General features: G+C 38.6%; 1 protein-coding gene and 1 long non-coding RNA gene across 2 annotated transcripts; one reads left to right on the top strand and one right to left on the bottom strand.

Annotated features, from left to right (window-relative positions):
* Nucleotides 1-599: 599 nt before the first annotated feature.
* LOC310717814 lies at nucleotides 600-4,435 on the bottom strand. Its single transcript, XR_014530942.1, has 3 exons — nucleotides 4,267-4,435; nucleotides 3,215-4,231; nucleotides 600-1,012 (listed from the first exon to the last, which is right to left on the bottom strand). It is a non-coding gene; the product is annotated as an uncharacterized lncRNA (long non-coding RNA).
* atg5 (ATG5 autophagy related 5 homolog) lies at nucleotides 2,244-24,845 on the top strand. Its single transcript, XM_083526095.1, has 8 exons — nucleotides 2,244-2,503; nucleotides 5,099-5,252; nucleotides 6,159-6,286; nucleotides 7,006-7,084; nucleotides 7,721-7,883; nucleotides 9,310-9,404; nucleotides 14,851-14,968; nucleotides 23,364-24,845. Exons 2-8 carry the CDS (start codon nucleotides 5,145-5,147, stop codon nucleotides 23,498-23,500), a joined length of 828 nt encoding a protein of 275 aa, XP_083382221.1. The 5' UTR covers nucleotides 2,244-2,503; nucleotides 5,099-5,144; the 3' UTR covers nucleotides 23,501-24,845.
* Nucleotides 24,846-25,759: the final 914 nt, after the last annotated feature.

Genomic DNA, 25,759 nt, shown 5'->3' with positions numbered 1-25,759 from the left:
TTTCTCAAAGAATTCTTTGCTAAATATTGTTTAAAGCAATGGCTTCTCTAGATGTCTTTGAGACATCTGCTAACAACATAAGCCTGGCAGATGAAACATCATTTATTTATTTAACACGTATTAAACTCATGGACGTGCAAATGCATTTACAAAGCATTATTAGCAAACATAGCTAGGAAGATCATTTGACTAGCAAATTTCCTGTGTGAGCATTTGGTAGCGATATTAGACTTTAATTAATGAACAGTTTAATCAAGGATTAATAATGATGAGAATCAGTGATCTGTGCTCATGTTGTCTTTGTTGTTCTAAAAATGATTGACGAAGGAAGCTTTGTTTTTATGGAAAGCTTTAGCTAGCTACTGTAGTTTGATGAGCTAGCATATTTTGATTGGGATATTTGATTACAATTAAGGCAGAAAACTCGGATGTATTAAAAAAACAATGTTAAAATAGACACAAAATACAAATATTGAATTTATGTTTTATTTTTATGCTGAATTGGAGTGCGTTCTTGACAGAAAAATTTAAATGAACTGATTTTGTGCTCAAAAAAAGGGTCTGTTTTAGACAAATCAGTGACCAAAAAAAGATAGATAGATAGATAGATAGATAGATAGATAGATAGATAGATAGATAGATAGATAGATAGATAGATAGATAGATAGATAGATAGATAGATGTAAAATATAAGGCATAAACGCAGATGACTTTATATTCCCTATTGGCTGGTTGACTGGGGAATATGTGATGGACTCAGAGTTCTTTATCTCTCTCTCTCTCTCTCTCTCTCTCTCTCTCTCTCTCTCTCTCTCTCTCTCTCTCTCTCTCGTGACTAAAGTGTGATCCAGGGCCCAATGAGCCTTGCAGATGGACTTTGCGCTCGTAGTAATTACTGTGTGAATCAGCATGTAACTGTGATAAAGTTTGAGAGACAGACAGATGGATTCTCCACGTAGATGCAGAAGACATGTCTCCATCAGCCGGAGGAAATACCCCAGAGGCATAATCACTGGAGAAAGAGGAAGATTTTGTTAGATATAATAGAGTCCCAAAGCCAAAATTTTAACTGTCAAGTTTATGGTGACCCGTCCAAATATCATAACAAATGGATCACACACACACACACACACACACACACACACACACACACACACACACACACACACACACACACACACACACACACACACACACACACACACACAAACACACAGAGTTAATGTTCTTTCCACAGCTTGGGAAAAATATTATGTGATATCCAAAGTGGTGGTGATGATGATGATGATGATAATGATGTTACAATTATTTTGTTTATGCAATTAATGGATATTTGAAGGTTTGTATGTTTAAAAAAAGGCAAAGTTGTAACCACGTTTTAGTTTTATTGTGAGCCTAAAGCGCCCTCTTGTGGACATTTAATGTAAATGCGTCGATTATTACCAATGAAGTGATTATTTCCGCAATTACATGCAAAAGAAGAGACATAAACAGTCAAACGGCCAGAAAAGAACAGGAATAAGCACATTATGAATATTATAAATAAAACAGTATAAACAGATGAATATGTTATTTTCTTGTAATGTTTAATGCTTGTTTAATTCATGCTAATGAATTAACAGATGGATGGATTATTGGACAGGGATTTTTGGATGGATGAATAAACAAATAGATGATTGGATAAATAAAAAGATGGATTGACGAACGAATGGATTGATGGAATTAATACATGAATGAATGATTTAATTAATGGATGAATGGATGAATAAATGAATAAATAGATTACTGAATGGATGAACACAAATGAATGAATAAATGAATGGATGGATGGAGTTTTATTTTGTACACAGTCAAAAAGGTAAATATGTGAATGGATGGATGGATGATTAAATTATTTAATTGATGGATATATCAATGAATAAATAAATTATGAAAATTGATGAATGGATGAATGGATCGATGGAGGGATGGTGTTCTATTATGTAAACAGACAATAAGGCGAATAAGTAAATAAATTGGTGAATGGATGGGTGGATGGATAGATAGATGGATGGATGAATGAATGAATGAATGAATGAAGGAGGGAGTGAATGAATGGGTGAGAATGAGTGAGATGGGTGGATGAATAAATGAATGGTGTTTTATTTTATATAAGCAGTCAGTAAGATGAATAAGCGAATATGTTCGTCCTCTAGGTGGCGGTATTACAACAACCCTATATAGACGCTACTAAAACTTTCGGCGAAGAAGAAGAAAAAGAAGTGAAACTAAGGCTTATTTCAAAATCGTTCCTGATCGGACTACGTAGTGAGCGAAGCGCTGTGTTTGATGCGCCCTTTGTAGTGCGCTTGTTAGAGATTGTGTCGCAATTTGGGACATACCTTTAGGACTAATCCTGACACTTCACTGCCAATGTATTAGCTAGCATTCGGTGCTTCGCTTTAGCTTAGCATAGTTAAATCCTTGACGGTGAACGCAGAGCGGTTCGGGGTTTGTTGTTGAGGTAAATATGCCGCACATTTTTATTAGCCCCGTTTGCAGTTTTTGTAGAATAATTTTGTAAAACAAATGCGATTAAAATTAGCGTTAATCCTTCGGGGAATGGAAGTGAAGTTAGCGCGCTGGTTAGCCGCTAGTCATTAAAGCTAACCAGACAGAACATAACCAGAACAGGTCTTATCCATTTTAGTTTATAATTCTTAAACAAATAAATAACATTGTATATAGTTTTACTTTTATAATAATATAACTATAGCTAATGAAAGCTAACTAGCGGCGTTTAGCTTCACCTGTCACTGCCACACCTACCTGTTCTACATTCCTGAGAAAAATCAAAAAGAGGGGAAAAAAGCCATAATTCATTAATTTATAACTTAATTGTCTCAAGTTGGCATTTTATTGACGAATATAGTCGTTTAAATATTGAGTATTTGCTCATTTGTCTGTGTTTTCGTATGTTATTATTGTTATTATTATTATTATTATTATTATTACTCTGATCATTATCATTAGTATTATGATATATATATATATATATATATATATATATATATATATATATATATATATATATATATAATATTCTTTATTATAGAAAGTAAATGAACAAAAAAGAAATCTAAATCGAATCAGTATTCCGTGTGATCACCCTTTTTTCTGCCAAACAGCATCGATTCTTCCAGATACATTTGCACACAGTTATGAAGGAACTCACCAGGAAGGTTGTTCCAAACTCCATCTTGGAAACGTAACCACTGATCTTCTGTGCATGTAGGCTTCTAAAATCCTTCTGTCTCTTGTAAACTCCAGACAGACTCGTAGAAGTTGCGATCACGACTCCATGGGGGCCAAAACTATTACTTCCGGGACACCTTGTTCTTTCTTACGCCGAAGATAGTTCTTAGTGACATTGGCTGTTGGTGTTTTCCTGCAGAATACATTTAGGAACAATCAGACGCCTCTCTGAAGGTTCTGCATGATTGATAAGTATCTTCCTGTATATCTCAGCATTAAGGACACTATTAATCCTGACCAAATCTCCATTTTCAGAAATGCAGCTCCAAGCTTGCAAGAAACCACCACCATGCTTCACACATTCATCATTCAGCCCTTTAGCAAACAATTTGCTCCTGCTGCAGCCAAATAGTTCAGACCAGACCAGCACCTGCTCCCCAGTTTCTGTTTTTGTACATAGTCGAGTCTCTTAGCTTTGTTTCCATGTCGGAGGTATGACCTTTTGGCCGCAAATCTTCCATGATCACTTCTGGTCAGAGTGGGTCCCACTGGTTTTCGCCAATTCTTTGCTGATGGAACTGCTGGATGTCTTCTGATGGATGACATGTCTTTCATCTGCTACATTAAGTGTCCTTAGATGACCAAAGTCTCAATCGTTGCTCCTCAACTTTGCTTGTTTCTTTATGCTCCTTCAAAATAGATTAAACAGCATATCTGCTTTGAAATCTTTGCCAGGGACTTTGCTGATGCAGCAGAACTACATTGTGTCTTGTTGCTGTGCTCAGTCTTGAAATGGTGTATGACCTGGGACATGAAACTGTCTTCCACAACTTCATCTTAGTAGCAGAGTTTGGCTGTTTCTTATTCTGGTTGAATACACTCACCTACACAGCTGTTGTGTTTCAGTTCATGGCTGGGTTTCAACCTACATATTTTGAAGTCAAGTTGATGATCATTAGCACCTGTTTGATAGAATTGCTTAACCAGACCCCTGACTCTGATCCTACAAAATCCCTGAATTGAAAGTTACACAAAATTTGATTTGGATTTCTCTTCTGATCGCTCACTTTGTATTTTGTAAATTGTTAAAAGTAAACTTAAGAAATGTTCTAACAAGTATTCTCACTTTACAGCAGGTCTTCACACCTGCTTAAAAGTCTCTGTGTGTGTGTGTGTGTGTGTGTGTGTGTGTGTGTGTGTGTGTGTGTGTGTGTAATATATTTTATTTATATATATATATATATATATATATATATATATATATATATATATATATATATATATATATATATATATTACATATAATACACACACACACACAATTTCAGTGTTCAAGTCAGAAGTTAGTGGTTGTGTGGTTGCCCTGCTGAAATCACAACCAATGACGTTTATACAGAGGGGGATTTGCCTACAAAGTTTCCCCGCAGTCTGACATAGAGAGAAATCTAAAATGAAAGTAATAGTGATGCTCGACGGAAAGGTCCAGAATGCAATGCAGTTATATGACAGTTTCCGTCAGCATGTTTTGTTTCCACTTTTGTGGTTCACGTGATCAAAAATATTCAAAAAACGTTTAAACTCGTGAACCCCCTCTGGTCCTACATCCATTCTTCCACTGACGTTTATGTGCATATTAAATCATGATCAGCTGCTCTGTTTAAAGACCTGATAACTTGATTAAAAGTGATGAGGGTTTGGTTGTACATGCTTCACAACACCTCTGATTAGATGTTCATCTGTAGTTTTATTTTTTTTTTTTGTGTGCTGGAAAATCTGTCATGATTAATAGCACGTGAAGCAGTAAGCCATGTTCTGTGTTTTTTTTGTTTTGTTTGTAAAGAAAGTCTTTTTTTTTTGTTAACAGTGTTAAACCTGAACATATCATATGTGTCACGTGAAGGACTGCGATAATGGCAGATGACAAAGATGTACTTCGGGATGTATGGTACGGGAGGATACCGGCATGCTTCACACTTTATCCGGACGAAGTCACAGACAGAGAAGCAGAACCGTTTTATGTGAGAATCACAAACATTCTGTATAAAATGAAGATTGACGAATCACTGACCCTCAACAGAAACAGGAACATGAACAGGCATCACATTCAGGAATCTTTACATTGAAATTAAATCGACCTCAGTTTTAGTATACAAATTTTTTTTTAGCTTAAATATAAAACTTCTTTTTTTATATTTTTTATTCCTACTTCCCATTTGAAATTATTCTAAGAGAAGTTTCTTACCTTAAGAAAAAATTTACTTTCACTTTACAGTGATGTCTTTACACTGGTGTAATGTTTATAAGGTAATTGTCTTTGTCAAAAATATCAAAGGTACTGTTGGCATTAAGTCGGCCAATCAGGTTGCTACTTTAGTGGCAAGTGAGATAAAAACAAATTGAGGATCATGGTGGTGGTAAAAAAATGATCAGATAATTTTCAGTATTCCAACATTGCGATATGACAAAAAAAAAGGTCATATTTTTGGAATATTTTTTGAGATAATAAAAACTGAAAAAAATGTCACTTGTTGCACTTATTCTCTTAATTTTTCTTCTCCAAATCTGGTGGTTGCTGCAGGTAAAATATTTCATTATTACCAGCATTATGCCATTTTTTTTATTCTGCATTGATACTAAAAAAATCTAATTTAGAGAGTGTTAAGACGGTTTAACTTGCCTTGGGGAGTTGAGGTAAAACAGCAAGTTTAAAGATCTTAGACCTCTATATCGATAAGTTGAACTTTATTCTGAGCTACAAATTTCAGTTTGAAGTATTTTTAATTTTGTGATGTCTTTTGAAAAGTAAAAAATACTATATCGCTTGTCATCACCCTACTCCGTACGCTTTATTCAAACTAATTGTGCAACTACTATTATCCGATCGTTTACGATCAGCCGTAACCGATTTATTTTTTTTTCTGCAGCTCCTCCTTCCGAGGGTCAGTTATCTGATGCTGGTGACCGACAAAGTCAAGAAGCACTTTCTGAAAGTCGTAAAAGCTGAAGATGTCGAGGAAATGTGGTTTGAATATGAAGGCACGCCTCTGAAATGGTAGGAAGTCACTCGAAGTCGTTCCAGGTCAAGCGCTATAGAAATAAACTTGACTTTAAATTTCATTCTTAATGGTGATACATTTGACTTTGCGAAACCTGCAGAAACAATGTGGAGTGTTAGGAAAATATTTACCTCATTTATACTAATATAGATATTGTGATAGAAGAGTGTCTGCAAGAGTGAAAGGGAAAGTTTATAGGACTGTGGTGAGACCTGCGATATTGTGTGGTCTCACTGTATGGTTATGAATATGGAGACAAATGATCCTCTTTGCCGACCCCTAATGGGAGCAACCGAAAGAAGATACTATTATAGATATAACACTTTTACTAGTCCGCCACAAGGAGGCGCCACAAACCATGTTTAATACTATTAGGATGGATTGTCGTTGTGTAGAGAACAAGAACAGGGCCAAGAAAATGCAATATGCAATGTGTACATACAATATTATATTCTATAAAATGTGAAAAAATGAGAACGTTAGTGCAAATGAAATGGTGTGCAATTATAGAGGTGCATTGTGCAGAGAAATGAGGCAGAAATGGCCAATTACCATCAGGTGATTGATTATATAGAGGCAAGTTTTAGAATGAGATTTTAAGGCAAATAAGAGTGCAATATTATAGTCAATTTCTGTTCTTTTTCTTTAAGTAGCTGTTCCTGTTCCACTTATATAAATTCTGTTTGGATTTAAGTGTCTATTTGTCTTTTTAAAGGCACTGTCCAATCGGAGTATTATTCGATCTCCACGCTTCAAATACAGCTTTACCCTGGAGCATCACTGTGCACTTTAAGGTACGTGATCTGCTCATACTTGCCTGCTTCTTTAGTCCGCTCACATTAGGGGTCGCCACAGCAGATCATCCATCTCCGTTCTCTGTTCTCTTCATCTGCCGCTTTCAAACCAACCACCTGCATGTCTTCCCTCACTACATCCATAAAACTCCTCCTTTTCTTCTGCCTGACTGCTCGATCCTCAGCATTATATTACCGAATCATATAGCCCATGTCCCTCCTCTGCACATGACCAAACCATCTCAATCACACCTCTTTGATCTTGTCTCCAAAATAGTCCTACCTGCATGGTCCCTCTAACAAACTCTTTTTTTTTTTTTATTACTGTTCATCCTCGTTCATCCATCTTCAATCTTGCCAGCTCCGCCTCCTGTCTTTTTGTCAATGCATTTGCATTTATGGCATTTGGTAGGCGACTTATTTATCTCATTTATACAGCTGAGCAATTGAGGGTTAAGGGCCTTGCTCAAGGGCCCAGCATTGGCAGCTTGGTAGTGTTGGGATTTGAACCCATTACCCTCAGAAGTTCAACATCTTATCCACTGACCTGTCACTTCTCAATTCGAATACTAGTAAATAATTGATTAAAAAAAAATTTGTTAGATGATTCATATTTTTACATGATGTGTATCCCAGCATTTTCCTGATCGAGACTTGCTCCGCTGCTCATCAAGCGCCTTGATTGAAGCCCATTTTATGTCCACCATTAAAGAAGCAGACGCATTTAAGCACAAGGGCCAGGTCATCAACGACATGCAGAAGAAAGATCACAAGCAGCTGTGGATGGGCCTGCAGAACGGTGAGTCACGTAACTTCAGTAGTAACTTCACATCGATTCCGATAGCGTTTTTATAGCACCAATTTTTTCTTTTACTTCCTTTAAAAAAAAACAAAGGCACAAGTAATGAAACAAAGACCTGCACAGCAAAGCCGAAACTCGGCCCCCGAGACCCGGAGAGATAAAGCGTGACACGCGAGGGAAAACAGAAACAGCTTGGTATCTAATTTTATGATGAAAATACTCACAATGGAAAGTGAAAGGGGCCAATTCGAGTTTCAGGATGCAACTGTTGTCGTGATGGTTAGCGAGACAGCTTTTTGTAAGGACTGACCTCGCATGGCTCTAAACAACAGGATGAACAGATAGGGAGGGAAACCAGGACAGGAAAAGGAGTGAAAGTTACAGTAGCAGGCCTTGGAATGTAACTAAAATCACCAGCTGAGACCTATCACTGGTATTTCCTGCGTTCACCAGCTGCAGTTTAATAAACGGTCAATAAATAAATAAATAAAATAACACTATATAATAACAATATAAAATCTTACGAAGCACTCGATTCTGATTGGTCAGAGTTCTGACAGTAGTGCTGGTTGTGTGAACAGGACATACATGATCTTTAATTTTATTTTTATAGTAATTTCACAAGTACTTACCAGTGAAGAAGTAACTATTTTATTTAAAAAAATATACGTCTGTAATTGTTTGTCTGGTGGAAAAAAAACAACAACATTTATTTAAAATTGGTGTTAGCATCATGGTCTGGGTCTGCATGAGTGCTGCTGGGACTGTGGAGCTGTGGTTCATTGAGGGGAACATGTTTTCCAACATGTACTGTGACATTCTGAAGCACAACACGAAGCCCTCCCTATAGAAACTGGGCCGAACGTCAGTTTTCCAACATGAAAACGACCCCAAACACACCACTGAGATGACAACTGCCTTGCTGAAGGTGAAGGTGATAGAGTGGCCAAGTATGCCTACAGACCTGAACCCTATCGAGCACCTGTGGGGATCCTCAAGCAGAATGTGGAGAAGTGCCATGCGTCTAACATCCATGTCGTTATGAAGGAGTGGAAGAGGATCCCAGCAACAACCTGTGCAGCTCTGGTGAATTCCACATCCAGGAGGATTAAAGCAGTTTGTAATTTAATAAAATGGTTGCTGAAACAATACTGTACATCTAAAATATTTAGTTTCTTGCAGATTGCTATGGGGTTAGAGGGGTAAAATGCTTTAGGACACAATTTTTTACAAATTATTTATTTATTTATTTTTCGGAAAATGATAAACTTTGTCGAGAGTTTGAAGAAAACATTGGTTATGACTGTCCACTCAGCAGTTGCATGTCAATTCTGAGGAAAAATTAAGAATTTGTTGATATTAAGTTTTTGGGTTTTGTATTTTAACCTGCAACTAATTTATGATTAAAAATATTTTTCTGCAGATAAATTTGACCAGTTCTGGGCCATTAACCGCAAACTAATGGAATATCCAACCGAGGATGGTGGCTTTCGCTATATTCCCTTCAGGATATACCAGGTAATTTGCATTTTGTTCTGAAGTGCGTTTTATCCCCAGCCTGACACACACGTTTTTGTATGCCGCAGTCCACATTTTGCCAGTAGATGGCGCTCTCGTTTGTGTTTTTTGCAGTTGGATGGTCCGGGAGCTACAGAAAACCTGTAGCATTTATTGAACAGGAAATCATCACTGATGGAATTATTTAGGCCAGGAATAAGCTTCTGTGTCTAGAAAGCTGGTGTTTGATTTGGGACATCTGGTGTATGTTTATTCTTTTGTATTCCTTTCTGATGTTCAAGAGTCCCTGGAGAGAACGGTCAATGAGTGAAGAGCGAATTGCAGACGGTCTTCTAACAATACTGGAAAACCTTTAAAGAAGAATTGTGCTTTGGTTATTTATTCCTTATTGTGTACTTGCTTTGAGCGCTCCGAGTAGAACCAGTTCACCTGCCGTTACAGGTGTAGCAGTCCGTCAGTTTCAGGATGTAGCGCTTCTGGTTTATAACAGTTACAAAAGAATATGTATAAATCTCTATAAGGTCTAAAAATCCTCTAATTTGTCTGTTTTTTTTTTTAGCAAGTAGATCTGGGTGTTTATTTGTTTGTACATCCTTTCTTAGAAGCTTACATCATTTGAGTTACCAGGAACCGTTAATAATGTATTAAGTAATTATGAAAAAAAAATAAAAATAAACTGCATTTAATATTTTTTAAAAAATCCAACATTTACAAGTAGCAAAAAAATTTTTCAGCATGTGAAGCTGGTTTTCTTGACGTTTCAATACATTTAAGTTCAATTTAACGATAATCCTCCACATTGTTGCCAGGTCCTCCAGCATACTTAACCCAAATGTCTCCGGCTGACTCATGTTAATTGGACAAGAAAAGTAAACAAGTGTGTCAAGACTTTTCAAAAATGGCTATTTTTTTTTTGTTTTGTTTTTTTTTTAACCAGGGCTTCATTGCAGTTTTAATCTTGTCGGTGTCTAATTTGCTTCCTGCTTACTTTCTTTCTACTTTCTACATAGGATTTAACACATTGCAGCTGAACATTCTAACAAGTGCACTTGTGCGTAGTATAGAAGTACAGTACCAGTCAAAAGTTTGGACACCTCTTCTAATTTAGTGTGTTTTCTTTATTTTTATTCTTTTCAACATTGTGCATTAATACTGCAGACATCTAAACTGTGAAAGAACACGTATGGAATTTAAAGTGTTTAACAACCCAGAATATGTTTCATATTTTCGCGTGTTTGTTTAGCTTTATTAACCGCTTTGCCCACGTTTGGCATTCTCTTATCAAATTCAGAACGTAGACAATAGGAATGGCTTTCCAACAATCCTGAAGGAGTTCCCTGAGGTATTGAGTACTTGTCGGCTGCTTTTCCTTCACACTCAAACCATCCTCAGTATGATTTAAAATTAGGTGAATGTGGAGGGTAGGTCCTCTGATGCAATGTTGACAATAATAAAAAAAAAAAAAAAAAAAACCGAAAGAAAAGAAAAACCACTGAAAGAGAAGGTGTGTCCAATCTCTTGACTGGTGCTGTACATTTGAGAATCAGTAAACAGCTACATGTGGTTTTAATTTTAAGGTGTAGTAGGGATCACTCTCAACCGAGTTTATATTTTTAACTAACAAGCGACAAGTCACACCCTTAGCAAGCAGTGGGTCTGTACGGGTTTTTTTTTAAATGATATTTAATATGACATTTTAATAGACAGTTTGTATAGAATGCACTGTAAACATGTACATAAATCACAGTTGAGACATTTATTTGTTGTCACTGCACCGAGTCATTCCAGATTTTCATAGAATAAAGAGAACTGTTGTCTGCCCTACAATGATAATCAACATTAATTGATTGTAATACATTTTAAATTATCCATAAAGCTGTGATTGTTTAATCCGTTTATTTCAATTGTTGGCAGAGCATCGATCCAAATCATCCAAGCTGTAGTTTAACCGTAGTTCGAAACTTCTCTTTACATTTTACATGGTTTTTTTTTAGAGGCAATTTGAGAGATTAGAGTAATCATTATAGATAATAGGTATTTTTTTTGTTATTTTGGTTTATGGATTAATTTTTTTTGCTTCAAAATGTTTATTGCCAGTTCATTTATTGGAACCTTCTGACTTGGGGAATGTTTCCAAGTTGTCACTTGATATTTGGTGACGTGAAATGGCTTCCACTTCAAAAAAATCAAGGTTTACTTTTTACTCGGAGCAAAAATATTTACACCAATTGCAAACCGAACATGCAAATTAAATTTCGCATTTAAAAACGCTTACCTGCTAGAGATAAATATCTTTGGATTTTCTTGATGTTTACAGTACAATCTGTGGGGGGCACATGATTAGGATACATCTCGATAGCAGATAGGTCACAGCTCGAAGTAAATTTCCAGATTAGCACCTTTAAGCGAAAGCTGAATCTTTACTTAGTGGAAAAGGGTCAGTTGGAAGCGTACCCCTGCCCTGCACTCTTGTGTTCGGATAAAGACCAACAATGCTTCATTGGCTGTGTGGTCTCTTGCCAGCTTATGTGTCTGGGAACTGAAAAGAAAGTGTCTGCACACACACGGTATCACACTTCTCATCAGTATTAGCAGACCTCGACGCCGGTATCGTCCTTAATAATTGATTGTGGCGCTTTAAAAATGCATCAAAGTAGCTGTCACTTATCGCACTCTCCCTGCTCCGGCCCTGCAGCTAATCGCACGCAAGTTGCCGCTAACTCGCCCGGTGAGTCAGGTTTTCTGGTAAGGCGATCTCGCAACGACGCATCCTGATCCACCTTCTCTTCCTGGAGCTCGGGGATTTTAGTTACAGCTGAAACACCTGAGCCGTGCATGTCACCGGTTTCCTTTTCACACCATTTCACATCGTTGGCTTGTATTGTTTGTCGACCAGCTGTTTGACATTGTCGGTCGCTGACTGCATGTGAAACCAGGGCAAAAAACCTGAACCTTATCCAGCACTCGACACCTCTGGGATCAAAAAGAAAGGCCTTGCATGGAAGAAACTGTTTTTATTATTATTAGTTGTATGGTTTAGAGACATTGGCAGTAAGTAAAAGACAGAAGATAGAGCTGTAGGTAGCAGAGTTGAAGATGTTGAGGTTTTTATTGTGAGTAGTGATGATGGACAGGATTAGAAATGAGTATTAGAGGGTCATCACATGTAGGACATTTTGGAGACAAGGTGAGGGAGGTGAGATTGAGATGGTTTGGACATGTGCAGAGGAGGAACATGGGGTATATCGGGAGGAGAATTCTGAGGATGGAGCCACCATGAAGGAGGAAAAGAGGAAGACCAAGGAGAAGGTTCATGGATGTGGTGAGGGAAGACATACAGGGAGTTGGTGTGAAAGAGGCAGATGTAGAGGACAGGAGGTATGGAGACAGATGATCCGCTGTGGCGACCCCTAATGGGAGAAGCCAAAAGAAGAAAAAGATTAATATTATTTCTATTTCCAACCAGGCTTTTTAGTTCTTGTTTGATTGCACCGAGCGGCTTTCAATGCAAATAAATACAGTCTGTAAGTTAAGCCAGCTGTCATAAAGTTCAGTTTAATAAATAGTCTCTCTAACTGAAAAACTAATCGACATGAAAATGTATCCTCTCTCCTCCTGTGTATGCAAATATGCTTTCTACTGATCATACAAATTTCATAACTGATGTACACTCTTCCTTTACCGGCTCAGTACACAGTTTTAGCCTCGTTTTAATATTTAGTTTTGTTCAGCGTTTGTTTATTTGGGTTGTCCTAGAGTTGTTTTTAGTTTATATTTGATTTGTTGATTTAAAAAAAAAAAAAATGTTTGCCTCCGTGGATCCCTGCGTCTAACACAACCCACTTCTCATGCAAACATTGCTAAACTCTGTTTAGTCATTACACGTTGCTAGCATGAAGCTGGATAACACACGCCCAGTCACGATGATGTGGGGATCCCCAGCTTCCCGCTCAGCCTGCAGCCGGGGGTGGATCTGGCACATCTGTATGCTCATAAATCCGCAAATAGTTCATCATTTTCCCCTATGACTTTGCCAAATAATGGGAAGCTAATTACTAATTAGAAACTAAATGCCAAATATTTTTTTATTTTTTTTTTTTTTTTTTTATGAGCTGCTTGTGATTAGGTGTAAATGTGAATATTTACACTTTTATACTTTATTGATCCACTCGGAAAATTGTCGGGTTGCAGTTGCTCACAGTAAAGTTAAGGTGAAGTAATTAGAAATAAATATACATATTAACTTGTATATGTAGTGAAATAAAAAGTGTGGCATCAGTGAAACAGATGGCAGAAAAGACAGACTACAATGATAGTTATACCAGTTATTGCACATGTAACAGTTTTATTTAATGCACTGAAATTATTGCACAAGATATTAGCATTATACGAGGTAAACATTGCTCTGTTCACAAGAAAGTACTTTATTTATCTACAGTTTACACACCTATCAGGTTCAAAATAGTCCCCTTGCACATCAATACAGCGCTCCCAGCGTTCCTGCCGCTTCTGAAATGTGTCCTGGAATCTTCTTTTTGAAGCTCATCAAGCATCTTCTGCGATTATAACTATTATTTATATATCTATATTATCTATATCAGCTGATCATCACTCAGAGGGAGGAGTTATATAGTTGGATGGCCACAGGCATTAGCTATAAAGAAAATATCTTCACATTAGATCTGACTAAATATCACTTAAATCTGATGTTTGGATCCTAGTGTTCTGGCAACGTCACTAAATTGTCTGCTTAATGATGGAACATCCACGTCTCTGTAATCTGGACCACCAACATCTATCCAGTAAGGACGAGAAGGTATCATTAGTCTCCAGACAGGTTGTTCCTTCTCCTCCTCCTCCTTTTCCTATAACATCCCTGCATTGTAGGCAGATTGACAGGCATTGCTTTGAAGTATAGGATAATCGTAGGATAGGATATAGGATAGTGTCGTTTTTGCATTGCAGACCAGCTATGGTTAATTTACGTACCCAAAACTACCTGACTACAATTACATCCCCTGGCTGACATTTAGAAGTTGAATATTCTCCATTGTGGTAATGAAGTGGACTTGCTCTCTCCATTTTTCACAGTGAGAACTATAACATGGGCTGCTGTTAATCGATGAACACAAGAAAACTGTGTTAGATCTGCTTTGATCATTTATTTTTCGTTTATTCTTACAGAGCAAGGAGTTTATTATAAATTGCTGTTATGGGAGCTTCTACATTCGAAAGTCTTTGTTAATGCATTCGTTATTCTGCATATGAAGTGTATTCGCAGCACACGAAAATTTCATCTCCGTGATTTGCCACCTTTTTCCTTTGTCACTGTATGTCTCTGTTTACATTTCTGAAAGGACATGGAGGACCGACGTGTTGTGTTAAAATAAAGAGAGCTGCTGGAAGCATTTAAGTTCACAACCGGCTATTTTTTTGTCTGCTGTAGACGCTGAGCGATAGGCCGTCCATTCAGAAGCTGTTCCGGCCCGTTTCTTCCGAAGGCCACGCTCTGACCCTGGGAGATCTGCTCAAAGAGCTGGTGCCTGATGTCATATCCCAGGATGGTAGGTCATCATAGTAAAATGCAACCCCACACACACACACACACACACACACACACAGATTTTGGATGGTAAACGTTCTCTTTCTGAAGATGTTGTGTTTAACAGGAAGTTCAAAGAATCATCCAAAAGCGTCTTTATTCTTATTGTGCAGCAGCCCTCGTGCGATTTAATCCACAGATTAGAGATATGCGTGACAAAGAGGGGTGAGGAAGAAGAAAACAGAAGGAATGAGAAAAAGAGGCAGGAGGTATGAATAAGGGGCACAGCCAAAACAGGAGCTGGGTGGCTTTCTCCTCAGAGGAAGTCAGATGCGTTCCACCATGCAGGCTGTCCCAACTGCGGGCGCTGTGCTCCTCGCTGCCATTGTCCTCTTATCTGAGACGGCACATGAAAGTAATGGGACCACTACACACACACACACACACACACACACACACACACACACACACACACACACACACACTCTCCTTTTCACCCAGCGGTGGCATTGAAGTGAAAGTGTCTTTGCTGTTTGTTTGGGTTCCTTCACTTCCACGTTAAAGAGATGGAGACGCAGATATGTCGGCGTGTTTAGATCAGAGAGGGAAAAAAAAGGTCTGGCTTACACACACTGCACAAACCTAGGCTGTTATGCGACTCTTACGCCTAACGTTAAGAAGAACTGCAGTATTTTCTGGTGATAAATGGTCAACCGATCCTTTCCCGTACGTTTTATATATATATATATATATATATATATATATATATATATATATATATATATATATATATATATATATATATATATATATATATATATATATATATAGTTCATGGAAAAGCTTTGATGTCAGCAAAACCTCAAGGATGACTTAGTACAACACACTGGGCCAATTTAGCTGGGGATTCCCACGACGAAAACAGCAAGACCGGGGCCAAGAATGCTCTTCGCCCACCAATCCTAAGATCAGCAATCGCTGTTAATTAGCATCTGGCCTCAGACACAAAAGAGCGCTCTATTCATTTGGCTGTAAGCAGTTTGTAAGCGGATAGGCAGAGGCACGCAGCCGAGCCGAGAGCACACCGCCGTCTCCTACGCTTTAACAACGTGTGAGATTTCAGAACGTCAACAAGCTTCGAGAGTTGAGAAATCCCCACTCTGTACAAGTCAGTCGGAACAGTTAAATATTTTTGTTTTATTTTTAAATATTTTTAACCATCCTCTTAGAAACTGAGCAATGGTGGTATTATTTCAAATAAATGATTTGCTCAGAAAAGCCCCCGCCCATCAGACCTTCACATCAGCCTACGCTGTTAGTGGGGAAACCTACAGCTGGCCAACCCACCTCTCCACACTGTAACTATCTTCTCACTAAGAGCGTGCTGTGTTTCAGATCTCTCAGGCTGAGTGTGTGTCACAGAGACGGGGCATTCCAGTTTGCCACGCGGAGCATTTAATTGATCATCTTAGACCATGGCAATGGAAAGGGGTCACTCTTAGAAAAGCATTACGGCCTGGAATAAACAAGTCAGGTTTATTCCGAAATTCTGTGGCTTCCCCGGCGTCCCATCATAAACGCTGTGTTCGCGTTCAGCTCGTACAGCTCGACCTCTCGGGCCGTGTAAATGGCTAGAAATGAGGAATTGTGGTTTGAACAAATAAAGTGTTGGCCATGCTTGAGCTAGAACATGTAATGTTTGGCCTTTTCGGCTCTGCAGCACTCGACCGCAGCGCACTGTGTGTATCAACAGCAACCTCAAGGCACAGCAAGGAAAAGCAGTTAAAACTTCTGCTCTTCTGAGACCTTTTTATTTATTTTTTGATTTTTTTGTCATTCATGATTGGCATCTGGATTTAATGAATGAAGAGCTTGCCGGAGTGAATTCTCTAAAAGTAGTGCTTTATAAGATTATATATTTTTTAGGATCTATTTTAATTATCTATATTTAAAAAATGTATAAATGTTTTTATTTTTTTCTATTTGAAATAATTATATATTTAGTATTTCCAGATGTTTTCGTCGCACATAAGGGTCTATATATGTGCCATAATATTTTTTTTCTTTTGTTTTATTTCCAAAACTACAGCATTTATTTTTTAAATTCACTAAATAATAATATAATTATATTTATATAATTGTATATGAATATTGTAGGTGGTTTATTGTCCTTATCTTCTTACAATATTTAGAAATGATAGAAACACACTTGAAAGGCAAAACATTACATTGTATTTATAAAAACAAAGCAAACAGGCAGAACCCCTGATATTCATACATAATAGCAGTGTTCATTAGAAATTGTTTAATAATCCAGTTTGTCACAATATTCACTGTTTAATGAAGTGTGAACATTTTTGGCCATATGGATCGTTTTTGCGGTCCTTCTTTCAGTCATACTGAAAACTGCAGGTTTTTTTTTTTGTTTATTTATATATATATAACAAAAAAAAACCCTGCAGTTTTCAGTATGACTGAAAGAAGGACCGCAAAAACGATCCATATGGCCAAAAATGTTCGCACTTAAAAAATAAAAATATATACAGTGAGGAAAATAAGTATTTGAACACCCTGCTATTTTGCAAGTTCTCCCACTTAGAAATCATGGAGGGGTCTGAAATTGTCATCGTAGGTGCATGTCCACTGTGAGAGACATAATCTAAAAAAAAAATCCGGAAATCACAATATATGATTTTTTAACAATTTATTTGTATGATACAGCTGCAAATAAGTATTTGAACACCTGAGAAAGTCATTGTTTATATTTGGTACAGTAGCCTTTGTTTGCAATTACAGAGGTCAAATGTTTCCTGTAGTTTTTCACCAGGTTTGCACACACTGCAGGAGGGATTTTGGCCCACTCCTCCACACAGATCTTCTCTAGATCAGTCAGGTTTCTGGCCTGTCACTGAGAAACACGGAGTTTAAGCTCTCTCCAAGGATTCTCTATTGGGTTTAGGTCTGGAGACTGGCTAGGCCACGCCAGAACCTTGATATGCTTCTTACAGAGCCACTCCTTGGTTATCCTGGCTGTGTGCTTCGGGTCATTGTCATGTTGGAAGACCCAGCCTCGACCCATCTTCAATGCTCTAACTGAGGGAAGGAGGTTGTTCCCCAAAATCTCGCAATTCATGGCCCCGGTCATCCTCTCCTTAATACAGTGCAGTCGCCCTGTCCCATGTGCAGAAAAACACCCCCAAAGCATGATGCTACCACCCCCATGCTTCACAGTAGGGATGGTGTTCTTGGGATGGTATTTATAATTCTTCTTCCTCCAAACACGTTTAGTGGAATTATGACCAAAAAGTTCTATTTTGGTCTCATCTGACCACATGACTTTCTCCCATGACTCCTCTGGATCATCCAAATGGTCATTGGCAAACTTAAGACATGCCTGGACATGTGCTGGTTTAAGCAGGGGAACCTTCCATGCCATGCATGATTTCAAACCATGACGTCTTAGTGTATTACCAACAGTAACCTTGGAAACGGTGGTCCCAGCTCTTTTCAGGTCATTGACTAGCTCCTCCCGTGTAGTTCTAGGCTGAATTCTCACCTTCCTTGGGATTACTGAGACCCCACGAGGTGAGATCTTGCATGGAGCCCCCAGTCCGAGGGAGATTGACCGTCATGTTTAGCTTCTTCCATTTTCTAATGATTGCTCCAACAGTGGACCTTGTTTCACCAAGCTGCTTGGCAATTTCCCCGTAGCCCTTTCCAGCCTTGTGGAGGTGTACAATTTTGTCTCTAGTGTCTTTGGACAGCTCTTTGGTCTTTGCCATGTTAGTAGTTGGATTCTTACTGATTGTATGGGGTGGACAGGTGTCTTTATGCAGCTAACAACCTCAAACAGGTGCATCTAATTTAGGATAATAAATGTAGTGGAGGTGGACATTTTAAAGGCAGACTTTGAGGGTCAGAATTCTAGCTGATAGACAGGTGTTCAAATACTTATTTGAAGCTGTATCATACAAATAAATAGTTTAAAAATCATATATTGTGATTTCTGGATTTTTCTTTTTAGATTATGTCTCTCACAGTGGACATGCACCTACCATGACAATTTTAGACCCCTCCATGATTTCTAAGTGGGAGAACTTGCAAAATAGCAGGGTGTTCAAATACTTATTTTCCTCACTGTATATATATTTATTTATTTTACATTTATTTTATGTTTTTCTCTTTAAATGATTTCTTTCTTTTTCTTTATGTTGGCATATCTCCAAAATTGACAACAAGACTGATCCTGAATTGCTATTCAAATGGGAAAATAAAGTCTATCGCAAAACCACTAATGAGTTTCCACAGACTTGAGAAACGAAAGATGGTGTAATGGATTTCTTGCTATGTGTTTATTTTTATTTCTTTATTTATTTTCAGGATTTTTTTGTTTTCTGTTTTTTGTTACTGACTACAAACACTGTCGTTGTTCAGAAAGTCTTTTCTGATTATGCCCACCTCTGCTCCCTGATGTGACTGGTCCTAAGGTTCCAGTTCAACAAGTTTATATAGCTGGGGTGGAGCTATATATTTTTTTCTGCCATGGAACCGCCTTCTCTGCAATGGAAACGTGCAGAAGTGTTCCAAAACAGTGTGTGGAAAATGTTTCTTCGGCTCATACTAAAATTTTAGCACATATTTATAGTTTGTTATATCTAGCTACCTGTAGGTCCAATAGCAGGTGAGAAGTTCGCCCGGAAGGAGACATGTCAATGTTTTTAATTACACTTGTAATTAACCTTATAGGTGGGTGGAGGCTGAAAATGACAAACTGCTCCATTGAATACTCAGAACCGATAATGCTTACACATCATAAACTGTAAGCATTCAATGCTTTGTGACTCTATGAGATCGCATATTCCAAGCCTACTGGTTTGGCTTTAGCTGTAGGTTTGAATAGACAGATGTCTGTAAATAGGGGCAAATCCGTCCAAGGTTAATGCAAATGCTTATAACATCAAATTATCCATATTTTCTTAAGAGACTTCCGAAAAGGCCAGGTTCTCCAAGTTAATTGCTGAAGGAATAACCATGACTTACTTCCAGATTATCTGCTTTTGTGTTGCCGGCTCATCTCTGTACTCTGTACTCCATGACTTCAGGTTTCAGTTCTGTTATGTCTGTTCTGCTTGTAAGCAAGAAAACTTTGATAAACAAGTAGTAAGGCTGTTCAGTAGAACTGGAGGTGTTCGCGCTTGTCAATGCATTCCAGGTACAAGCCTGTATAGAAGACGATCGACGTATAATTTTAGCTAGGTCGTAAAACGCTGGAACCTTCAGAAAGCTTACTAATGGAAGGAAATCCGCGTTCTTCCGTCCGAGCGTACTCGCGTTTAGTGTGAACCGATGCGACCACACTCCCGTTTCTACAGTAAATGGAGCGCTGATGCCACATCTCTCAGAGCTGGTTTTCAGGTTTCCTGTTTGGCGGTGTCACCAGTGACTTGTCGCATAAACGCAATCAACAGGTGTTGTGAAATCACAAACCTTCATCCACCCTCGCAGTATTGTGGTTTCCAATACTGAGAACTGTATTGCTACTCAGTCGAGTTTTGCTTGTATCATTGGACCCATTTTTATTGGGTTTTAATGTTACCAGTTTCAGAATGTATAGAAAAGAAACTGGTGGGTAGAAAAGAAGCTCCGATGACTTAATTAGCTTTGACCTGATTGTTTTTACACTCGGTGCTGTGTAGTCTTACACGCGAAAATAACAGGGAGATCGAAAAACAAAAAAAACAAAACAAATGATGACTCCTAACATGTGTCGGAGCGAGTACGTGATTTCAGTAAAGCTACTGATACTCGCTTACTCGATGGAACAACGCAGTTCTAAAAATTGATTGCCACATGTAGCGGTGTTTCCTCACAGCGCCAACTTTGATTCTGAGCTTGGGTTACTGTCGGGGTGGATTTTCTCGGCATGTTCCCCCATGTTCTCTGTCTTTCCTCTGGGCTCTCCGGTTTCTTCCTCCTCTTAAAAACCTGTCAGTAGGTGGCTTGGTTATACTGCATTGCCCCTAGGTGTTGATGTGTGTCAGTGGTTCGCTGAGATAACCAAACATCCCATATTCCTACCTCATTTCCTAGCATATGTTCTGGATCCACCATGTCCCAAACCAGAATAAAACGGGTTCTAAAGGCAAATGAATCACTTACTATCAATATAAACGATATTAAAGCAAATAGACACCATAAACCCAACAGATGGAAGGAGGGGGATTGCGACGGAGGTTAAATACAACTCAAATCACAGTTTGGTTTCATATTTACAAAGACCAGTCATTTAAAACACTTTTATTTTACCTTGGAACTCTGGTCAGGTTTCACATTGGAAATATATCAGTCTAAACTAAAAAAATTCTACAAACGCTCTACGAGGAAATCACAGATGGAAGTGATATGTGTGGGAACACCAATAGGTGTCTGTGCTTACTTTAGGATCCACTGTATGATCGTGTTGTTTCTTTACTGTCACTGAATTCCCCATTGGTGTCATACTGAGAGTGTTTGAGGGGAAGGTACCCACCCTCCGAGAGAAAAAATTGTGAGGGTTCACTACAAGAGAAAAGCTGTTAACCTTTAACTTTTACTCTCATTTTTCAGGTATTGTGGTTTGACGATTGCAAACCATTACATGAAAGGTTCCTGTTACTTTCTCTGTCTGAGAAGGAGTCCCATCCAGCGAGATAGACTGATTATTCGACATGCCATAAATGACCTTTTTTTTTTTTAGGTTGAAAAATAACGTCTGTAAAGGTTATTGCGAATATCCATTCAATAGTTTTTTGTTTTGTTTTTGTTTTCGCTCTTCGTTGTTTTACTTCCTTTGAACCTTTTTTGTCTCAGTGTTGGGCCATGTTTTAACGGCCAAACCGCCCTTATAACGGTTATCTTGTTATGATGTGTACACACGTTTTAGTTTTGCAGCAGGGTCAGGATTAAAACAGTCAGGATGTTTAGTCATAATGTGTTGCTGTAGCTCCGCCTTTCGCTTTACACCAAAATCGAAGTTTGGTATGAGTGGACCATAGGGTGTGGCCTCCCGGAGCCCACCGCCAAAACTTTGTCCCATGCGCGTCGTCTTCGTTGTTCGCGCTTTCCGTGCCCTCTCGTTAACCCCGGGCCCAATGCATGGCTCGTAGCTAAAAGTTGTCACGAGTTGATTGATTGAGTCTGATTACCAAAGCATGATGTGCATGAGTGGGTGGTGGGATCCGGGTGTTAATTACAGGCTGCCGTAGAAGAAGGAGAAAATTTTTTTATGGCTGATTCTACATTGCTGTCGACTCAGCATACACTGTATCATATCCATTACAATATTATAATGCAGTGTCAGGATAATGGCAGTACATTTTAAAAATAGGCAAGAAAGTTTACATTAGGAGAACATTTCTAGCTTTTCGTCCAAAATCTGGTGACAAGTTTGGTTTTGGATAAATCTTTTTTGGTCAAATGTGAACTGGATTGAATAACCAGCAGTTACTTATGCCTTTTTTTTTTTTTTTTTTTTTTTTGGAAATGCTTGTGGAAAACCTACATTTTCAATCCAATTCATTCTAGAAATAAAAATGCTGCAATAATTTAGCCACGTCATTATCAGTCGTGTAGTTTGTCGGAAACCCGTCTCAGAGCTGTGTAGGATTGTTCCGGAGCTGCTTAGTTTCCGTATCCTCTTTGGAAACTGTAGCAGGAGAATGTACAGGATGCTTCCTGAATCGTCCAAATCAAGCTGGAGCAGATCACAGTCCGGGTCAACAGCAGGATAGGGTCATCCAGTGTACGTGTCGGTGGCTGAGGCGGCGTTTTGCTCTCCCCCTGCTGCATTAGCTACTTAACCTCACCTCCTTCCCGTAGGTCAGCGGGCTAATGTTCCTGCCTCCAGCATTCGCCCCCTACTTTCCAGCATGAGTAAAAGATGATGGAGAGACAGTGGCTGTTGTACGCTTTCCAGCACAAACAGTGCAGCTATTCATAAACTTACCCTTAAGAGCCAGATTTCTTTTTTTTTTTGGCACAAATTTGAGATATGTGGTCAAGGGCTTACTGTCCACCAGCACCCAAATTCATGGAACTCTAAAAATGATAGCAGTTTTCTTGTTCATAAGGCAAACGGTTCAATTGTGATACATGAAGAAATGCACATGCACAGACTCACTGGAGCAAAGGAGAACTCATTAGTCCTTGTCTGTGACCATTTGAACCCCTGAGTGCCCTCCTGTTGTACAGGGCAAAATGATGGATTGAGGACTTGCAGGCACATTTAGAAAAGGAGTCAAATGGACACTTCACTGACGACAGGCTGATAAGTCACTCGCAGTTCATCCGTTCATCCAACAACTCTCTCTCTCTCTCTCTCTCTCTCTCTCTCTCTCTCTCTCTCTCCCTCCCGCCCTCTCCTTCTCCTACCGTAATAGATGATCCGAAGAAATACCAAGTGGTGATCCACGGCATCGAGCCGCTGTTCGAGACGCCCATTCAGTGGCTGAGTGAGCACCTGAGCCATCCAGACAACTTCCTGCACATCTGCATCGTACCGGCGCCAAGCGACTGAACCCTGAACCTACCCACGTGGCCCGATAAAGGACTGTGCTGCTCCCGTCATTCAGGGGGACCCTTCGGAAAGAGTGTATTCACTTTCTCTTTTTTTTTTTATCAAAGTTCCTGCATTCACATTCGTCTCCCTGGCCTGCCACACCCACTGCGCCGAGATTTGGTGGAATGGAAATCTTGTTCTTGTCTTATGCATGCCATAGGAATGTAAATAACACCTTTTACTGTCTTAATATCCAGGTATTACCTTGGTGTTTTTATGTAACAGATTAGCCTACTAGTAACAACAGAGTGCTCAGAAATATTGCCATTGTTTATTTTTTTTCTTCACATTTACTAAGCTGACTCATTCTTTTTTATCTCTCTGGAATGCATTTCTCTTTTTCTCTCTTTGCCTTATGTTCCCACCAGCGTGATGAGGCACACTCCTGATTTTCCCCCTGGTTTTGCTGAGATACAGGTATCCCTGGGTAAACGGGGCTTACGTTTCGGACTTTGTTTCAGTACGGTGCTCAAAAAAATGTCAAAAACGATTTTAATATAAAAATCTTAGGCACTAATGTTTAAGTGCAACATTTAAGAGCTAGACTTGATTTTATAACGTGTAGACAAAACTTTGTGGAAAGCAGGCCGGCACTATGGAAAATTATGATACGTCTATTAGCAAGCCTATAAAACAAGAGAGCTCCTGGCCCACTGCTTTTAAAAAAAAAAAAAAAAAAAGGAAAGAAAACTGAAGACGACCGCACTTCCAAAAGTCTCCCTGAATTATATTGATGTCGTATGACGTGTTTTTTTTTTTTTTTTATATCGGATAATCATATGTACTTTAAGGTCCGCCCCTCGTTTCCCAAGAATGCCTGCGATCCTGCAGAATGAGGATGTACATTTCAGTATTAGCTCACTACTGATTCATTTAGAGCTTCCTTTAATGCTGAGTTTATTATCAGGAACCGCTTAATCTGTTAAATCCATTGTCCCTATGCTGGGAAGTTCACCAACAGGGTACAAGTGCATGCAGGGGATCGAAAAACGTGTAAAAATCACAAATGGCATTATGGCTGTGGGAGCGAACTGTGATAGCTAAATTGCTGTGTCTTAGCCTGGTGTCATTGACAATTGAATTTAATAATGAACTCTAATTCAAATTGTTCTAACGTACGAATAATCTGTATAAAGACGTGATTATGGGTGTCCTCTTGTTTTGTTTTAGTTTTTTTTTTATTCAGTCAATCTGTTGTCGTTAAAACACAGGATGTCTATCAAGAGAACAGGGTTATGTGATTGGAAGATCAGTACATATACAGAAGTATGAAACGTGACATTAAAACCGATACAGCACAATATTTAAACAGCTCTGATTTATACAGCCTCTAGACAGAACTGTTTAGACTGGCAACATTTGTTTGTGTTTATTTGGTTCGGAGGGGACATGACGGAGGAGGATGGAGCGGGGAGCAGACGATTAGCAGCTGAGAGTGATTATTCGCTTATAGGAATAAGTGAGTGTACACTCTCAGACAGATGGGGAGAGCGAATACTTAAACCACACCAGGTCACTTCTCAGTAAACCGACTGCGAGACCTGGGGGTTTGAAATGTGCACGTCGGGAGAGTTTTTGTTTTTGTTTTTTATGGGGGTTTTTTTGTTTGTTTGTAACTGAATTTCAGATGTGTGCAATGATACTGACATCTACACATTTTCTTTAGAACAATTGTGAGGAGATTCATTTTCTTTCTTTCAGATTTGTCTTTGTCTTTTTTTTTTTCCCCCAATGCGCCATCTTGCTTTTCTCACTTTTGCTACTTTAAAAAAAAAAAGCTTCCTATATAATTAAAACTATTTTGTAACTAGCTCTTTTGTCTTCAATTGATTACTTGTGTGTGAAAACAGAAGGTACAGTAGCAAAAATGTATACAATTCTTATTTTTCTTGGGGGAAGATTTTGTGTAGATAAACAAAAAAAGAGACATTTTTTAAAACAAAGTAAAAAAAATATGTTGTTCTCACTTACCTTACGGAAATACTTGCCGTTTGACATTTGGTTCTTTTGTTCTGCGCTGCCAAGTGCTAACAAGTCAGTTTTTGCCCAAATCAGTTCTATAAATATCTTCCTCAAACCACATCCAGTGTTCAGTGATGTCTGTCAGACTTGTTGCTGTGGTTTAAGACACAGTGTGATTTTCCTGTATGTTTTTGGTCCTGTGCTGAACTTGGTGGCGATAACGATTTTGTCGCGTTGGACACACTTGGGTCGGTT

Source organism: Silurus aristotelis (genome assembly GCF_946808225.1).
Source record: "Silurus aristotelis genome assembly, chromosome: 22".
Taxonomy (NCBI): domain Eukaryota; kingdom Metazoa; phylum Chordata; class Actinopteri; order Siluriformes; family Siluridae; genus Silurus; species Silurus aristotelis.
This window is presented reverse-complemented; position numbering and strand designations above follow the sequence as displayed.